Source organism: Mycteria americana, chromosome 5, assembly GCF_035582795.1.
Source record: "Mycteria americana isolate JAX WOST 10 ecotype Jacksonville Zoo and Gardens chromosome 5, USCA_MyAme_1.0, whole genome shotgun sequence".
NCBI classification, from domain to species: Eukaryota; Metazoa; Chordata; class Aves; order Ciconiiformes; family Ciconiidae; genus Mycteria; species Mycteria americana.
In genome coordinates, this window is record NC_134369.1 from 59,873,801 (window position 1) to 59,893,519 (window position 19,719).

The window sequence follows — 19,719 nt, forward strand, 5'->3', positions numbered from 1 at the left end:
TTTTCTAAATAACATTAACATATGCAGAGTAAGAATTGGACCGTGTGCTTAATGGACCACTTTCCCTTTCTCTTTACTAGAACCCCTCTTTTTTTTTGCCAGCTATTTCTCCTTTAATCTTTATCTGTACACCTGGACAGTTATTCCTCTCCCCACAGACCCCAAAAGATAGAGCAGTCAGTAGCAGGTAGAGGTTTTGTTTGTATAATACACTCACTAGGGAAGACATGGTAGAACTATATTTTATTCAAGAAAACCCACACATTCTGTCCTGTGGTGACCACAGGCTTTGCTAAGCCATAGATATCAGCAAATACTGGAACAAAATACAGTGTATCAGATTGAATCAAAGCATTTAAATTCTGAATTACAGTTATAATTTTCAGGGAAGGCTAGTTTCAGAATTGCATCATAGTATCTAGTACAATGTTGTGCAATGTAAGTGGCAGAAACAGAAATGGAATATTGGTCCTAATAAAAAACGAAATGTAATGACTTATGTATGACATTAAACTGTCAAGACAACAATTCATAACATTCTACCAAAGGCAGCATATAGTTACAAAAATACTGGTCCAGCATCTTGTTAGTGGTGAAGCAATATCCAAGGTGCAATGGCAACATGCCATTCTTAGTGAATTATTTTTTAAAAAACTATTTTTTCTATTTTCCCCGCACTGATACTAGCTGAACACCAAAACTGCTATGACAACCTGAAAGAAAGTCACTACTTATCATGTGTATTGCACCAAAGATTTATGCAAAAACACATTTTCCAAGTTGCAGTATAAAAGAAGCAAAATCTAATAAAACTATGAATATGCCAAAAGACATTTTACTGCAACTGATCTTGGATGAGCAGGTTGCAACATCTATTGAGCTTTAAACAATTGTCCAAGCTTGTCCATTCTATCCATTATCTTGAACTTAAGGATACAAAGGTAAAAGACAAAGTCCTTAATATTGAGAACAGAATTAAATCACGTTATACTCCTCTCCATTCACCCACAAAATAAAAATATTCCGCCCTCCTCTCCTTCCAATACCCAGGTAATTTCAAAGTCAAGCCTTGGAATTACCCTTGTTCTGATATTGCACTGTGCTAGGATTGTATTATTTCCACATAGAAGTTAAAACATATAGTATGAGGGTGACCAAAACTGCTGGAGACAGTAGACCTGCTCAACTTGTGGAGGTATCCCAAGAAATGTGCATCAGACGGAGGCACAATCTAAATGGCAAAGCGTACTGCAGACTTGGCTGTGGTCTGGACTTGGGCCAAAAATACATTAGCCTGCCTGACATTTCCTTCAAGGAAACAGCTTCAATTAATATCTTACCCAAAAGACAAAGTTGAGTAAGATCAGATCAGGTAACCATGTCACATTCAATGTTACATCCAACAACACAGAAATGAAGGAGTAGCAGACAGGAATATTAATCATATTTTCCTTTTAATAACAGTTTAGTCAAAAGTGTAGCTTTGAAAATCTCTAGCTAGTTGTGAAAACCTGAAGAAGCTGGGAAGCGACCTCACTTTGAACAGTACAGTTTAAAGCTGTGGCTTGGCCTATCTGCTTTCAAACTCTCCAGTAGCATTGTCAACCTTATAAATAAAAGGTACTGCCTGGAAATAAAAAGAAGTTAGCCTTTAAAAGTTGGTGAATGTTGTATTGTAGCAGCCTAACTCTGACTGAAGAAGAAAGATGAGATATTTTTATACAGTAAACAAAAGACAAAGTAAACTGAAATCTTCAGAGATCACTTTAGGTGTATACAATTTGGATTCTCATCAACATTTAAAACTACCAATCATAAGGTTGCCACCTTACCTTTTTGTGGACTGGCAGACCTGATTTTAAACAGGTTTTCCTCCAGTCTCCCAAGTTTCTGATCCTCTTATCCAGTTTTCTGCTGTACTGCTCTCCCACCTTCATGCTGAATACCGAGTCAGTCCTGCCTTCTGCTTTTCTTGGCAGGAGGCAGAGCAAGCTTTTAATTTCGGTAGTCAGAGTGACAGAACAACAAAAGCACAGCAGATAGAAGAGCTTAATTCTTCCCCAGGAAGAAAATACATTTGGTTCAACAAAGGGCTGCAAAATCTTCCAAAGGCACCTCTTTCCCCAGTTTTTGCCTGAAAGCAAGATGGCAATCTTAATTGAAAAGGGATACTAAATCTTTTAAATAACTTAAAAATTCATTTTTATATAAAGCAGCAAAAACATTTTTCTCTGCAGAAAGAGAAATGTTAACAAAGAAACACACCAACATAAATGCACTGTTCATAAACTTCAGCTAATTTAATTTCACAAGAAAGTAAAATTTTAGGACTATTCTTTAACCTCATCAGTACTTTCTGAAGAAGATTCTTTGGCATCTTCAGTCTCTCTGTTGCTTTTCTCTTTATTTAAATTTTCACTTTCTGATTTGGTCCCATTAAATAGAGAGTTTTCACCATTTACAAACCCATTCTCTGTGACTTCAGCATCAATAGCTTCATCAATCTTTAAGTCCCCTTGTTCTTCCACATCTTCTAGGTTTCTCAAGACAATAGGGAGTCTAGAGTCTGCCACAGTGTTCTCCAACAAGGCAATATTGCTCTCTTCGTATTTAGGAAGCGGAGCTCCATCTGCCATTTGTTTGGTATAATACTCTCGGCTAGCAGCTGCACTCTTTACTGCTTTCTCCAAGATCTCTTTTTCACCTAAGCGCAATTTGATAGCCATTATCGCATGTGAAGTAAGGTCACGGGTCTCCAAGAAAGACTTATCATCCTGTTAGAAAAGAAAAGCAAGTTTGTTAGTAACAACCAACACAGTCAAAAAATCCTTCAACTTTTCTCTCTATGCGTTAACAATAAGTGACACTAGGTTCTTCAGGCTGAGCCAAATGGACATATATGAATGAGGGGGTCTACATGGAGTCCCAGTGAAATTTGTCAAGAATTCATAAAGAAGCCAAAAATTTCTCCCCCTAGATCAGCCTGCATAACAAGTGAAGTCAGGAGACTTCACAAATATATGAAACATGTAGGTTCACTTATATGCTCACAGTAGTAGCACATTTCTTTGCAGTCTGGAGAATGCAACTAACAGACAACAAGTTGAAACTGATTCCCCATTTTACTTGCAGAGAAAAAGCAGGTAGCCTCTATTTGGAGAATCAAAGAAAAAATACATTAACAAAATTACATTAACAAAATTTTTTTTTTGCAATCTTATTTGATTTTCCTTAGATAATGCAAATCTGTTTCTACACTTTAAGAAGTACAGAATGAATTATGTACTAACATTCAGATTAAAGTTTGTAAAGACAAGATGGGGGACAAAATATCTTTTCCTATAATCATAACACAAAACATTTCAGACATTGAAATTACATATAATGATAATTTTACCTCCACAGTTGTTTTATAGGTTTTCAAAAGAAGGGATGCTCTGGCTTCTAGGAATGTCCAAAGTTTAACTTCATTGTCCCAGCTAACGGGAAACTCAGAGTTCCCCAGAGTGAAGATTTTGTCAATGGCATGTTCACCTATCAAGTGTTCCTTCAGCTCTTCTGCAATAAGTATAAAACCAATCTGTTAAAAACAATCTCATCATTCACTTTGTCAGTTGACAAACTGCAGAAAGATTTATTTTCAATAGTATAGCTTTGAGCAGCTAACAAAAAAACCTCTCCTCAAATAAGAATTATCAGATATGTTGGTTATTTCTCGGATTCTCCTCAAAGAGGCAACTGCAAGCCTTGAGGTTAGCAGAAAAGGGACCTTCTGCTCCACTCTGAAATAAAGATACTGTATATATCATAGCCTCTCATACATAGCATAACTCCATGACAGTGAGATGGAATGTTTTGTATAATACTTGATAAACAAAAGGGAGTAATTCTTTAAAACGTTCAGTGAACCTTTTGATAATAAAAGGAACAGGCCAGAGAGTGTGCAAATCCCAATGGAATTATTTTTCCTATTGTTTTGGTAACCTTTTTCAGTAGCAGAAACTCCCTACAGTTGGTCAGAAAAGACATCCATCAAACAAACCTCACACAGAGTAGAAAATGTTTAATCAGCTCCTTGACATTACACAAATTCCATTAATCTTTTAATTACCAAATTTCACTCCTGCAAAGCAGCTATCACAAACTTCACAAACCACTTGCATGTAGTTTCTCCGTAAACAGTTTTCTTATACAGTATTTAAGACATATGAATAACCTGAGCACAATCATATATCAGAGTAATGCAATTAAAATGTTTACTAGCTATATTTTCTTCTCTGAGCCAAAATTCACCCCCTCATCAGCATCCTAAAATTTTCTTTACTTGAATTTACTTCCCTGAAGTGGTCAGGCAGTTGGACTAGATGATCGTTGTAGGTCCCTTCCAACTGAACTATTCTATTCTATTCTAATTTCTTAATAAGTTCTAAAAGATGGATGACAGGATGCAGTGAAGGCATGACACTAAATAAGGTAGGTTGTTTGTATTAAAGAAAGCAAACAGAGCACATGCAAAAACTTAACAACTTCAGTATTCCTACTGGTATTAAAATCCACACATCCTCATAGCATCCCTAACTGCAAGGGAATTCTTTCACTGTCATAAAAAACTGTCACATCTACAACCTCCAAAACTGCATCTAACCAGCAAGCAGCTATTACAAACATTTAATCAGAAGCACAAATTAGGTGAATATTTATTAATTGTACATATATTTCCCCATAAAAACATGAGAAACACTACAAAGACAGTTTGCAAATACATAAGTTGGTTTTAGATTATGAATTACCAATTTTAAAAATACTCAACTTTGAAATGTCTCTTCCATATTTCTCCTACAGTACAGAATATTCCAAATCCATACCTAAATGATTCTAGCAGTGATGGCTAATATGCTATGATTTTAAGCATGTAAACCCTTAGCTCTCATATGATCTTGTTTCTGTGAACCATTTTTAAACCTAAGAGCTAAAGATCAAGCTCCAAAGTTCACTCATTCACAACAGCCTGGGAGATTAAAAAAAAAAAAAAAAAAAAAAAAAAGCATCACCTCATGCTTTAGCAGTTCCAGAAAGGCCTATGTTACTTAAATATTCCCTTGGGCAATATGGCCAACGATGGGGTTTCTCACTAGCTTATAGATCCCCTTCTAACCTCAACTCCTCAACTTTTCTGATCTTCTAGCTTAATGTTTTATATAAATGTCTATCACATTCCTGCATTAAAAAACAAACAAACAACCCCCCCCAAAAAAAGTAAATTAGGTTATCTTTATAAAACATCTTACCTTCACTCATACAAAACACTCGAAGGAAAGCCAAAAGCTGGGCAGAGATTGGAGGCTCAGTGGAGTGCAAGGCAAAAACACTAGAACTAATAAAAGAAACAATCAACAGCAACAGTAAATGCAAGTTCTATTGTCATACCTTTGAACTTATTTCAACATAAAAGACCTTAAAGTATACAACAAATGCACTGTTACAAAAGTAACTTTTAAAAAATTAGGTAATACTAGTTCAAACTGAAGAAAAGCTTCCCTAACCTGTATCTGAAAAAAATAATTATCTCTACAATTTTACACTTACAATTATTTTTATACGGCTTTCATAATAAATTCATGAAAATGCAATGTTTCACGTCTGCTGCTCCTAACAGTACCCTCTGGACTGAAAAGACTAAAGGAAAATGCTGTGGTTCACATACTGAGCATCGTAGTATGTCTGCAAGGGATAGGAAAGAAAGAAAAACCACAGATTGCTTCAAATTAATCCTTGCTCTGTTTTTGTTCAAATGGTTATTAAAGCAAAGGCTTTTTTCCTTATATATGGTCCAAATTAGATGATAATATAGCTCAGATAACTTCTGTAAATATTATTACAATAACTTTAATTTGCTATACCAACAGGAGAAATATTACACCTAAGAAAAGTATCATAGAACAGCTTTATATATACTCTACTGGACACTATATACTTTGGAAATGTTTTAAAAAACTCATGGCATTGTGTTTTACTTACGTTGGGATACCAGCACGAGCTAAGACCTCTGCCTTCATAGCATACAGCCTGTCACTTTTACTCACGCCAAGCTTTATTTTCACTCTGTCATGTGAATTATTATCAAAGAAAAAACCACTGTGGATCACAAATTCAGCGTTTGACCGAGTGCCATAAAAAATGTAAATCTAGAAGGATGAAAAGAGAAGTGAAGGGATAGGAAAAAAGCTTAAGATCAGCTCACAAAACTGACATAATTTGAAAGTTATTTCCTGAAAAAGTTACTATTCTGAGTACAAGGTATATTTGGTTATATAAAGAAACATGCTTTGTTTTCTAGTATTGACTCAAATGCTGTATATAGTGTGGCAATATACTTTAGAGGTAGATGTAAACATATCCATGTAACAGAGACTTTGAAAAGAGAGAAGAGGTTTTTATTCTGTACTTCAAAATAAAAATGCTTTGTTTTCTCACACTGTCATAAAATATCAGTATATGGAAAGAAGCTTTCAAAGATCCTATGCCTTTTAAAGGCTAAGAAATCTGAGACAAGGAGGTTCCATTAAAAGAAACAGTGTTTCTGGGGTCATTTTCCCTCCAATATGTCCACCCAAAAGAGTAACCGACACTGCTGATGGATCAACTTTGCTTTTCTTTTAATGTTACCTTAAGGCATGGATATACCAAAGTATATCATATGTAGACATCTAATGTGTTCAACCAGTATTTACTTTTGTGTTATACTCTGAACTCTTTATCTAAAGCAAATAGGTTACTTTAATTCACATTAAAAAAGAAGTTCCTAAATATAACCTGCAAAAAGTGTTTGATTTGGGGCTAGGCTGTATGAAGTACATGGGACAAGACGTCCGAGTAGCGATTGTCTTCTCCTGCATCAAGAGGATATTTTCCCCTTTTGTTTGATAACAGAATTGTCAATCAGAAAAAACTTTCAACAGTAGCAGAACTGCCTTCCTAACCTTAGGGTACAGCAATACTCTGGATACCTGTAAGCTTCCACTCCTCTCTAGCTGACAGAGAAAGGCACAGTGTTCTCTTAAGGGCTCAACAACACTAACGATGCCATTTACTTTCTTTGTTTTCAATTTTAGATTAGAACTATTTATCCTAAGCACTAAATGCTTAACCGTTATATTAAATTATAGTAAGCATTACACTGTAACACAGTCTTATAATGAACAAGTGACCTGCCTAGGTATGCTAAGGCAGTGGTTAAGGAGAGAGTTGCTAACCCTCTCAAGTTTTAAACCTGCTGTGATACATCTCATATTAAACTAAAAGCCACATATCATGTGTAGATTATACAGTATGCTCTTACACTATAAGACTGTTTTACAAAAAAGCCAATTAAACAGAATGAGGAAGTTGCTTTATTCAAGGCCAGCGTTTGAGAGATTCTGTGGACTTCTGCTGCCTCACATTTTTTAGTAGTAAAAGCAAGGTTCATACACTCTTCCTGCTGAAACTGTAAGAAATAACATCTGCACAGTACATTAAAAGACTGAAACATTATATAATTAAAGTGCTTTAATGATGTCGATCACAGTTAAAGTTTGCACTGAAATTTAAAAAAAATCTGATAAATAGCAGACAAAGTGAAACTACTAAAATAAAATCGAAATAGAGGAAGCCTCTGTAATTGAAATGGAGAGAGCAGCCAGAACAGCTATATGACAGATCCATTGCCAGCTGTGGAAAATTATAAATTGGATCACTTCTGGAAAAACTGTGGACCCCTTTTAACTCATCATACTGGTATTGGAAAAACCAGCAAATATTTGACTACCATAACAAATTGTAAGTGCAACACAAAAAATATACAATCACTGTAAACCCCAGCATAGCAATGAGGATAAATATACCTCTGGAAAGACATACTTAAAATTTTTCAGACATATCTTTGCTAAAAAAGAAGGTAACAATACATAAGAAAAATGAAAATCAAAATATTATTAAGTGTAAGACTGGCAAAATAATACACTAAAGGTAATAACTCAGAGACTGAGTTACAAAACATTTCAGGATGTTTCATAGACACAGTCTTTTTCTGGCCATGCTGACTCCAGTTGCACAAGCAGTAGGAAAAACGGACTGCTACTACACTTGAGGGCTTAGGCTGGCTGCTGACACAGCACAGGAACCCTCCTGCTGGAGATTTCCTACGCTCCTGGAACCACTGTCTTCAATGCATCACTAGTTTTAACATTCATTTTTGTTTCTTAGCAGGTCTGAACAAAATACTGGATTCTGAACCATTCCACACATCTTTGCAAGACTCGCCCTTTGGTACTTTCTGTTTCAGGATGAAGGGCTGTGTACATGTGTGCCTGCCTGTGTGAAAGGGAGGGAGTATATTTTTAGGTCCTTTCTCATTTTCACTAAGCATGGGAATGGCAACATGGGTAAAATGACTGGCAACTATACTGCATTTAATCTCTTGTTAAATGAAGACTAGCAAGAAACATAAACCAACAACATTTTTAAGAAAGACTCTACAATCTGCTATTGCAGACAAAGTGACACCCCAAATCTAAAATATATTTATCCTTGGTCCTTTGGATGTGGCCTTTTATTAATCTCCTCCAGAATACCAAACTCAGTGTCTGTGTATGTGCATTTACCAATGATTAAATATTTCAACTAGTTCTCTAAATATGATGAATCAAAAGTTGGGGTCTACCAAGCAATAGAAAATATTTTACTCTGACAAATGTGCACTTACTTAGTTTGGTAGTATTTTCACACAAAATTAGCTCAGCATAATAAATTCAAATGCAGCAGGGCTTAATCCACACCACTCTGCTATTAAAATTTTGTAGGGAGTTACCAAGTGCCCACAAAACTTAATTAAAGAACAATCATTATGTAGATAATTGTTCACACTACCTGTTCTCCAGCTGTGAAATCTTGAAGCGCTACACATTCACACCGGTCATCTTCTAAATTGTAGCCTGTAGTGATCTATCCAAGGAAAGAGTAACAAAAGCACCTTTAGCATTTTATATTTATCTCCCCCACCACTGACAAAACATTGTCCTATTTGAAATAGATATTAACAATAGCAATTGCATACATTTCTCTCTCTGCACAATATAATACAGCTGGTAGTAATTGTTTTACGATTCCTGAGCAATCTCTTTTTAAAAAATCTCTGTGTTAAAGAAATCTAAGGGAAGAAATAACTTACCCGAAGTGAACAGAAGGCTCTGAGGAAAGTACCCTCCATAGACCACAGACAGTCCCGTGCTAAAGCCAGCAGCTTTTTATAAAGTTCTGGAGTTTTCAGTCACTCCCATGAGACCCAAGGGAGCAAGGCACTGACAGCTCTATATGCTGCGCTTTATCCTTCAACTGCCAGCACATTTTTGATCTCTCAATGAAAAAGGATTAGATAAATGTGGATCTTTAGGGGATACAATCTTCAGAGAACTGTAACTTACTTGCAAATAATCCCTTTATCTAAATTTAAGTAATACTCTTAAAATGCTAAAAGGATTTTTTTGATGGTAGCAGGCAATGGAAGAGGATAAATTCTCTTAACAAACCTGTACTTCTCCCCCAAAATTACAAAACCATACATGGTCACACTAACAAGTAAAGCTATCCTAAAAATGTAATACTTTTCAAAAGTGACAAACAGCATCTTCTTGAATAGTGTTACCAAAGATGCAGGCACAGATGCAGCCACAGGATGGACCATAAGCTGCTGAACAATCAGGAAGCAACTTTTATGGCAGGTATTCTGAATTCAGTCCTGACAGAGCTCACTTATGGAAAAATATGCTCTGGGCCTGGGGAAAAACCTAGAAGCTGCCGAAGACTCTCTCTCAGCCTTTGTAAATGAAAACATACTTGTTTGTAAGCTGACTTACATGTGAGTTGCAGTATACCCTGATTCCCATCTTGGATGCAGTTTGTCCAAAGACAGAACTCCATGGATTATTTTGAAAGCTTGGTTGATGGTTTACACGTTAACAGTTTCACACTGCTTGCACCATCAAGTATGCATGTCAGCCAAAATAGTGCTTTCAAAGTGAGCATGGGGAACTTGTCTACGATGCAGCAAATCCAAAATGGCAGCCACAAGTGCGGGCAGCCTGGCACTGCGGAGGCTTGCGGAACTGCTCTGCATGCGGATGCCATCACTTCAGGTCTATTAATGGGTTTGTGGTATGTTGAGATCAGAAGAGAACATGAGAGTCATGCAATATGGCCTACTGCAAAACACAGGCTGTAATACTTGAACACAGAAATTCCTGTACATTCACTATGCTGGACTGAACAATTTTTAATGAATATCTCTCGTTTAGAAGGTTATCTAACCCTGAATTGGGTTGCAAGTGCTAGAAGATTCACCTTCGCTATGACAAATGTACCTTCCAAGTTCAAACACAATCATCTTGGGAAAAACTGCAACTTCCATCAAAAAAGGGAACTCTTGACAGCACTTGACCTGTCCTGAAATTTTCTTAGTCATAAACTCAATGAAATACTTCTGAATGTGAAAACTCAATTCCAGTTTCTTAAAATGCCTGTGGAACAGGAGGCTTTCAAGGACTGAGGAAATTCCAGTATGTTAAGAGAAGGATTCTGTCAGTTTAAGCATGCTTCACTAGTGTACTGCTCATTTTGGGGATTGTTTTTTATTTTTGCCTTTTTTTCTTAAAAAATCCCCAAACCAGCAGTGCTTCTGAAAGGATTTTCTATAAAGCATAATGGAGTGCTAGACTCTTATTTCCTCTTTCTTTTAATAGCAGTCACGTAAGAGAATTAACAGGGTGTTTACTTCTCTTCCCACATGATAGCTGACAAATTGCATCCCCTCAGTTTTATTTCTGAAGCAGACTGATACAGGAATTTCAAGTTGTGTATAAAGCATGCAATAGTCTGCTTGGTCAGTGATTAAGGATGGACCCAGCCCAACAGGCAGAATGTAGCTTATTTAAAGCTCTGGCAGAACTGGTAATCAACCTCTGACTGTCAAAATACAATCCCGCTAAAGAATAACAATGAGAAATGCATGAAGACAACCATTTTGATATAGTTCTTAGAGGCAGGTTGATCTAATTAATAGTGTCAGAAGCAAGAAAAAGCTGGATGGACCTAGCTCCAGTTAAAACCCAAAGAGCATTTTATTATCTAGCTCATGGAAAGGGGCCCTGTGGAATAAAGCAAGAACACGGATCTATAATAGCTGATTGACTTAAGAAGTATTGCAGCACTATGTCTGGAATAGACTAGACGGGCACATGCAACGCCATCTTTTGTTTCTTATTTTCCTGCAACGAAGAACAATTCCCTTCATGTATTTTAAAGGGATGCACTATGATTAGAGCAGAACCCACCCTCATCTCACTCTACAATAATATAAACTACAATACAGACAGCTTACAGTTATCTTAGGTTTTTTTCCCTATTTCTAATAGCACAAGGAAACTAACACACAACAGAAATAGGTTTAGTAGCTTTTCTTAGCCCATTATCAATATTACAGTTGTCTATCCTTCCTAAATCTATAACCATATAAACTAGTTTCTGTAGAAATATGAAACAAATTAGTAAAGTATGTATATACATACAAAATATTTATGTTCAGCACCCCCCCCCCCCCTTAGGACACACTTTGGCATAAAAAAACGTTTCCCACCCAGATATACTACTGCACTAGCAGGTTTGGCTCCAGAGGCTGGCTGCATATGCAACCCATTGTTAAAGAGGATAATAAAAATAAAAATTACTTTATCAATTTAAATAGAAGTTTGAATGATTAAAACAACATAACTAGCTGCTCTTTTAACATAGGCTACTTAATTTTTTTCCCTCCCAGAACCTTAATTCTCTTCCTCTTTCCTCTAATCCCAACTTTGAAGGCACTCATTAAGAGTTGTCTAATGAATACAGACAAGTCTCTGCAAAAGCATCTGAAAGAGATGCCCAGCAGGAAAAGGGTACAGGAAGCACTGATACTTGCAGCTAAGGCTTATATTACAAAAATATACATTTCTGAATTTTAAGCAATTTTTTCTTTACACTGGAGACTCTCATACAAGCTTTATTGCTAAATCAAAGTTATGTGATTGCGTAACAGATAGTGAAAGGCAAGAATCACTGTTAAAGAACACATGTAATCACCTTTTAAGAGGGAAAAAGAAAGAAATAAAAAACCCCAAACACTTGCAACTTTGTAGCCTAGCCTACTGTGCTTTATTTGGTACAGTCATAGTAATAATAAATTAGCTAAAAGTCAAGTGAAAAGCAACTTGCTTTACAATTTGTTCATTTAAACCAGGCTTTTCTTATACCAACAATACTAACACATACTGCTGTCCTAATACTCGGGTCAACTCTCTCACAAAAGAACCAGATCACTGGAATAGTATGGGCATATTCACTACTTACAATAAATAATACTATCTACTGGAAACACAATGAATTTTGAAGCGTACACGACACTGGCTAAATAACATTGATAAACCATCCTCTTATGGGTTTCCATTTCCTCACTTCAACATTAACTAGCCTGTTAATGAATCAAGACCTCATCTTCTGAACTAGCTCATGTAAGCCAAAATGTCAGCAAGTCTGACTTTCTATATACATATGTCACCTTTTAAATGTTTAATATGCCCTAAAGTAGTATTTTTGCATTTTTTTTCTTTGATGTAGTAACAGATGCACTGTTTTTGTTGAACTAGGCTTTGTTCTTGTTGTTGCTATCTCCATAACAAGGCTCTTTGGGCACGGTTAGGAGAGCAGATAGTATTTCTTAGTTGCAAATTTCTAACCACTTTCCCTAGTGGTAGCTACAAGAGGCAACCTCCATTGTCTGCTTTCCTATTCTCAGAGCAAATGTGTCCAGTATTGTGAATCTTTTTCAGCCTGTCGGGAACAAACTCCATGTCAGAAGAACATTCAAACTTGGCTGGGAAAAAAGGTATCATGTAAATGAAAACTTTTAATGATACATTATATGTATATGAGACATAACTGTATGCAAGTATGCAATCAATTCTAAAGTTTTCTCTAGATGAAGAATATTCTCCCTGAAAAGCTATCGTAAGACATTTAAGAAACTGACAAATCTTTCTTTCAGATATTAGTTTTTTAGGGTCACTTGGGAAGATAAAATACCTGTGTTAGGAAGCATAATGAAAAGTGTTATTAAACTGTTCTACAGCAGTTGAAAGGCTTAATACTTAAGCCCTAAAGCCTTTCAGCAACACTGAAGAAATCCTTACCAGTCCATTAGTATGATTACACATGTCCCATAAAGGTATTAGAGCCAATGTAACTCTGGAACCATCTTCTGTTGGAATCTGGTTCTGCCGTGTCATAACAGAGGAGACCGCCCATCTACAAAAATTAAAAACATTAGATAGTCAATGTTCAAAACATCAATATATGATTGGCTGTAGTCCAACCTGAAGCAATCTTTTAGGCTGGGAGTTTCCAAACTTAGTTTTCTTAAAGGTCACACTGACTACAGTAACAGTAGAAGGCAGTACCACTTGCAGGAGAAGCAGCAGCTCCTAGGTTTCCAAGACATACACATAGACCAATTCCCAAACCAGGACTGCAATCCCACCCCTCTTCTGCACTCTGCAACAGAACCTTCATACCTTCCATTACCTCAACCAGGACCCACTCCCACGTCACCTGCTGCTTCCCCAAACCTTCACTGCACGCATACTTCTCACCACACATCCCAAACCTGGGGTCAGCTATTCCTGCAGGCTTCAGAGTCGTTCACAGCTACTACGTGGCAGCAGTAGCTCTCATCTACGTGCAGACTCTTGTAAGAGCCAGGAGGTATTTTCCCCTCGCTCCCTAAAAAGCTTATGTGCTGCATGAACTGGAAGCCAGTGTCATCACCTGATGCATAATATTTTGGTAAGCGCTTCTCTTCTGTTTGTGAACTCTTGGCTTAGATCAGTATTGCTAAATTTTCTGCTTAATAGAATAAAGAGGAAAAAAAGCCCCAATACCCCAAACAGATATTCAAGCAAAAAGAATGAAGAAAGTATAACATAGTTTAGCACACAGACATAATTCAAAACCCTTCTAACTCAGGTTAAGCAAAGGAAATGCCAGCTACCTATTCAATCTTAAGAAGCTTCAGAAAAGCTTAACATTTCAGTATTTTCTAAAATTTCATTTTTATTTTATTTCAGACAAAAATGCCAGAGGGAAAAGAATAATCTTAGTTTCACTATGTTCTGGCCTTAATACATATATTTGTTGTGGGGTTTTTTGAGGAGAAAAAAAAAAAAAGGAACACCACCAGAAGAAGGTCAAAATAATTTTAACTCCCACTGACTGCACTACGAACAAGTATTTAATATACAAAACTAGACTTTCAGAAGGATTTTCAGAAGGACTAGAGATTGCTTAGAAAGATACCGTCAAATTGAAATCTACTTAATTTCTATAAAAGCAAGTTAAAATTGTGGATAATTCTGATATACAAATACTGTTTGAAACATAATAGCAATATGTTTCTTTTTAATTGTTGTACTTTATCTGCAAAATTTTAGACCACTTCACATGTAAGTTTGGCGTGTTCCTCTGTGACCCTGTAAGTGAAGGAGGCATGCTTTGGAAATGCCGCTCTCTTAGACTTACCCAGAAGTACAACTAGGCTAAAAAAAAAAAACCAAATAAGACCTCATGAATGCCTTTTATTCATGCTATTTTAATCACTTAACAGAATTAAAGCTCTCGTTATCTTAATTATTCTTCTTTTTATCTTAATTATGTCACCCCCTATAGCACCTCCAAGTGACACTCATGGTTCACGTGTACAGCTTAAGTTCTCCAGCTCTCCTGTTCAACAGCCATTGTAAATATTAGGTTTTACTACTATGTGCTGGTAAAGCCTTTTATTAAAAAAAGAAATTAAAAAAAAAAAAAATCCCCAAATCCAAACCCCAAACCTCCTGCAACGTCAACTGAATTATTTTATTAAGAAACAATGAATTACCTTACTAATCTCAGGCTATGTGTGCCAGTTGGCTAAATTAACTGCTCATAATGACTATTCCTTTGTAACAATTAAAATCTGCGTATTTATTTTACTTTCTTCTTCATTAAGAAAGTGTATTAGTATCAAATCCTACATTTAACATTTCAATAACAATAGGGCTTTCCCACCAATGAAGCATTTCCAGGGTCCCACAGTTCACTATACATTAAAAAAAAAAAAAAAAATTAAAAGACAGACCAACCTGTAGTCGTCATAAGTGAAAGAATCCTTTAAGGGCAGTTTGCTGGCATTAGGATGGGTCTGGGAAATGCGAGTTTCAGAAAAAGGTGAAAAGAGAAAGAAAAGAGAAATCAGAAATCAGTCAGCAGAATTTCATTATTTAGCTGCCTAACAGATCCTAACAAGAGCCAAATGAAGCAGGAGGCGTCCAGCCGCGCTACAGAGGGATCATCATGCTATTATGCTCTCATACATCACTGTCAACTTAATTTGTTGTGCCCAGCAGCCGCCATAAATCTGTTTCTTCATATTTCAAGACTGGAACCCACAGACATCATACAAAAATAAAAAATTTAAGGTGGACTGAGTACGTGAAGGTAAAACAAAACCCAGCCCATGGTGCAGGGTGGGGGAAAGAAATCAGACAATAAACACAAATTAGGTTTCACCACCTTCCATATCTTTCCTTTTCACTGGGATATCAGTAAGGTATTTCACAAATGCAAGTAAAAATTATACATACAAGATTTTCCTCGATACCTGTAAAGGTTTTATTCAGTACAAGATGCACTACATCTCCAAAATAAAACAGATTAAAATATTTAAATAGTTTTGGTGACAAACACCGACTAGATAGTACCTACATTAAGCCATCTACGCATACTCCCATCTAAAAGTGGAGCAAAGCCATTTGAGAACACATACCGTAGTTGTCGTTAGCAAGCACAATATTTAGATTTTAAAAAGCTTTAAGAAGCTGTAATACCTGTTACTTTTCTGACCAATTAACTTATTAAAAGTTTGAAAAATACAGGTAGCCTTAGGCCCACGCTCGCACACTTTCTTTAGAACTTTGTCCCAATTCGCAAATGGAAAGCCATAATAGCATAAATGTTAATCTCCAGGTTCAATTAGGTCGCAGAGACGGATTGAAGTAAATGATCAAACGGTTATTTCAGAAGATACAAATGATTTTTTGCACAGCTCTATCTTTGCGACACTCTTAATGCATGAAGCTCCATGTAGCATGCAGTTTTTTACTCTTGATGCATTAGCATCACAAGTGCACGGTAATTTATCATTTCTCACTGTAATGTACTTGCTGGCACTGTGTGCAGGACAGTAGGGGATGAGGTAAAAGTGGCTCAAACCCTAAATCAATTAGAAAACAAAAGCTTGTGCTCAGTGCGCAATTTTAGGCAAATTATATGTTACAAAAGACTGCCAATTGGGTGTTAGGTCCCAGGTGTCTGTTCTCCCTCAGCCCCTCCAGTTAACCCTTTGGATGGGCTTTCTCTGAAACACGACAGGAGTTAACAATTCCAGCGACTGCTGCCCCTTCCCTCTTTTTTTTTTTTTTTTTTCTTTTTAAAGCACTCTACATTTCCATACGATTTTCATTTGCACGGATGATGTGGCCATCGCAGAACAAATTCCCTCGGGTTTAATTGTAGCAACACATTTTACAGAGTTAGTTTTTCTCACAAAAACATCCGCTACAAAACCAGAACTGAAACCCAAGCCAATAAATTTCAGGAGGAATCTTCGCTGCAGTAGAACACTTCAGACTCGATTCCAGAAACGAACGCAGAAACTTAGCCTTCAACTGGAAATAACAATTCTTAAAAAACAACCACCCCCCTGTATTATTCCTTCATGACAATTTAATTTCAACGTTTATTGCTAGCATTATTAATGTATTTTACAGGAGCGCGATACAACAAACTAAGCAGGGAAAGTCAACACCGACGGTGAGACATCGAAGCCTACCAGTTTCCCTTCAAAAATATTACAGTATCTTTGTCTGTTACATTTCTGTTGGTGGGGGACGGTCGGAATCGCGTTCTGCACCTCAAGTTTTTAGAGGAGAAGGTATTTCGCACGACCAGAGACGTCAGGACCCCTTAAAACCCCGTCCCTTCCCGCCGGCTTTCCTTGCCGGCCGCGCGCTCACCTCCCCTGCCACCGGGCCCGCGCACCCCGCTCCCCACACCGCCCCCGCCCGCGCCCCGCGCGCCCGGCGGGCCGGCACTGCCCCCTGCCGGTGCCGGGCCGGCACTGCCCGCTGCCGGTGCCGCGCCGCCCAGCGCCGCCGCGGCGAGCGGGCCCGGGCCCGGCCCGGAGCTCCCCGGCCCTTCGCCCTGCTGCCCCGGCTCGGGCGGGCCCGAGCACAGCGCCGGGGCGGGACGCCGTCCGGCCGTAGCGGCCCTTCGGCACCAGTCCACCGTTCTGAAATCCGCGTGGTGGGTAACCGACCTTAGCGTCGGCGAGGGCTGCCTCGCTGCGGGCGGAGGGGCTGCCGAGCTCACCGCGTCCAGGGAGAAAGACAGACCCCAGGTACGCGAATAGATAACCCCCGCCTTTCCTCTCTGCCCTTTTCCGCCCGCCTGCCTCTGCCCGGACGAGAACTCTCAACGGAATGCGTTATTTTGCAAACGGCGACAATACTCTGGTCATCACGCGCTGAAAGCAAAAAGGCATTACAGAGACTACAAAGGGCTTAACAGCGTAAAAGGGACTTGTAGAGCGTAAACACAACACGTGCACAGTTCCTACTCACACTCTCTACAGGGAGTGCCAGCCAACGTGCTCAGCCCCTAACTTGGAGCAAATACCTATAGGAAGCAAGATATATACATGCTGCCGTTGTCCTCTCTGTGAGAAAAATCTGTATTAAATCAGCAGATTGACGTGAGGTTAATTGTTCATTTGACAGAAGTAGTCCCCCTGTAACGAGTCAACTTGAACACGCAACCCATGGGCAAAGATTCGGGATGCCACCAAACGCTCGGTAACCCTCCCCATTTGTAAATCTGTGAAACTTAAGGACTGCCCCTATAGGGAGACCATCCAGACGTAATTCACATAAAGCCACGAGTAAATTATAATAAAGGACAAAATATATGGTCTTAAAAGACACAAGGCAGAATAAAATCCCAGTGTACATAATTACCATATTTATAACATTCCGTGGTACAACATCCTAGTAGCTATTTTAAAGTTAGGATACGTCAGCATATTTGATCACATTAGATTTCTGACTTGGACTGTTTTACTACATAACTTAAAAACCCTATAGATTACAAGAATCTGAAGACACACAAAAAAGAACAATATTCTGATTAAAAAATTGATTTAGTATGCAGCTTCTCTTTATAGTCCCTTGGTAAAAATGAAATCTCCCTAACAAACACTTAATAAAACCTGTCAATATATCTAGAAAGAAAAATGACACAAACGCATTAAGTATTAAATACCCTTGAAAAAAGTCACATATTCTATGAATTTTTGATGTACTATCTTGACATTAATGTAAAACCTTGATATTTATAATTGACAGATATTTAATAAAGTATAGAAGATGACTGCTGCATAGCATGCAAATTGCTCAGGCTGATCAAAAAGATACAGACATTTAAACTAAACAAACATTTAATACGTAAAAAAAAAAATCAGATCTAGCTTTTATAGGTTCACGCAGCTAGGTCTCTACACAATAGCTTTGAAATGTGACATTATCCACTACATGAACCCTAATTTTAACTTACCAAGTCTGTATGAAGTAGTTTCAGAAAGTTAGGAGGGGAAGCTTTAAATAAAAAATGGGAACATGAAAATGTGAATATATTCATTTAGATGCAGGTCCTGACATTCTACTGAAAGAGTTATTATAAAGAACAAATACCATCTATTTAGTTACCCTTTCTGTGAAAATATTGTCAGAGCTGGCAATCAGGGTGATGACCACTGCAAAAACAAATAGTGGCATGCTGAATTTCATTTTCCTTCTGATGCTGCTATTCCTAAAAAAAAAAAAATGCTTCTTCCCCTCAGCGTTCCAAGCCTTCTTTGAGACATTTGGAGGATATCTCAAAATAACCAGAAATATTAAAAAGTAACAGTGATTGCTGCCAGATTGTCTGCAGCCACTGCGGAAAGAGACAGACTGTTATTCTAGTCACCTAAAACACTATCAGACTAGAAGCCAGTTACTCAGTATGGCAACCAGAGAAGGGGGAGGGGGCGGGGGGGGGGGGGAGATGGGAAAAAAAAAAAAAGAAGAAGAAAAAGACACTTTCAGACATTTTTCTCTTCCTGGGAAGCAGTAATAACGAGTGGTTCATGTCTCACAAGAAGTAGCACAACTCCTGATGCCCACATAGGAGCAGGCATTAGCTTTGCGCTAATAATTTCTCCATCATATTTTTGGGTGGACATCACAAGATAATGATTCTCGAGTCTTATAAACCAGATGCTAGAGGACTCCTCCACTTTTGAGAAGGCTCATTTTTATTTGGACAGCATGAAGGCTTCAATGTAGAAAGGGTGGGTGCCTTTCCAGCTGAGAAGCCATCATAACCTTCACTTCTGCTATCCAGCCTAAAAAGGCATTAACCTCCTGTAAAAGAGTGGCCAGACTATCAGAGGCAGTAACCCCTTACCCCATTCAATTACAAAATGCCAAAGCTCATTTATCAGATCTCCTAATCTTGACA

The 19,719-nt window shown here is 37.7% G+C and overlaps 1 protein-coding gene across 1 annotated transcript in view; it reads right to left on the bottom strand.

The window, feature by feature from the left end:
* Positions 1 to 224: 224 nt before the first annotated feature.
* The window catches only part of SETD3 (SET domain containing 3, actin N3(tau)-histidine methyltransferase), a 65,179-nt gene continuing 45,684 nt past the window's right edge, over positions 225 to 19,719 (bottom strand). Inside the window, exons 7-13 of the mRNA XM_075503560.1 lie at positions 15,246 to 15,304; positions 13,260 to 13,374; positions 8,908 to 8,982; positions 6,019 to 6,185; positions 5,289 to 5,374; positions 3,398 to 3,558; positions 225 to 2,774 (exon numbers count right to left, since the gene is read on the bottom strand). Coding sequence (XP_075359675.1) covers positions 2,331 to 2,774; positions 3,398 to 3,558; positions 5,289 to 5,374; positions 6,019 to 6,185; positions 8,908 to 8,982; positions 13,260 to 13,374; positions 15,246 to 15,304 — 1,107 coding nt within the window. The 3' untranslated portion in view covers positions 225 to 2,330. The remainder of the gene's footprint in view (positions 2,775 to 3,397; positions 3,559 to 5,288; positions 5,375 to 6,018; positions 6,186 to 8,907; positions 8,983 to 13,259; positions 13,375 to 15,245; positions 15,305 to 19,719) is intronic.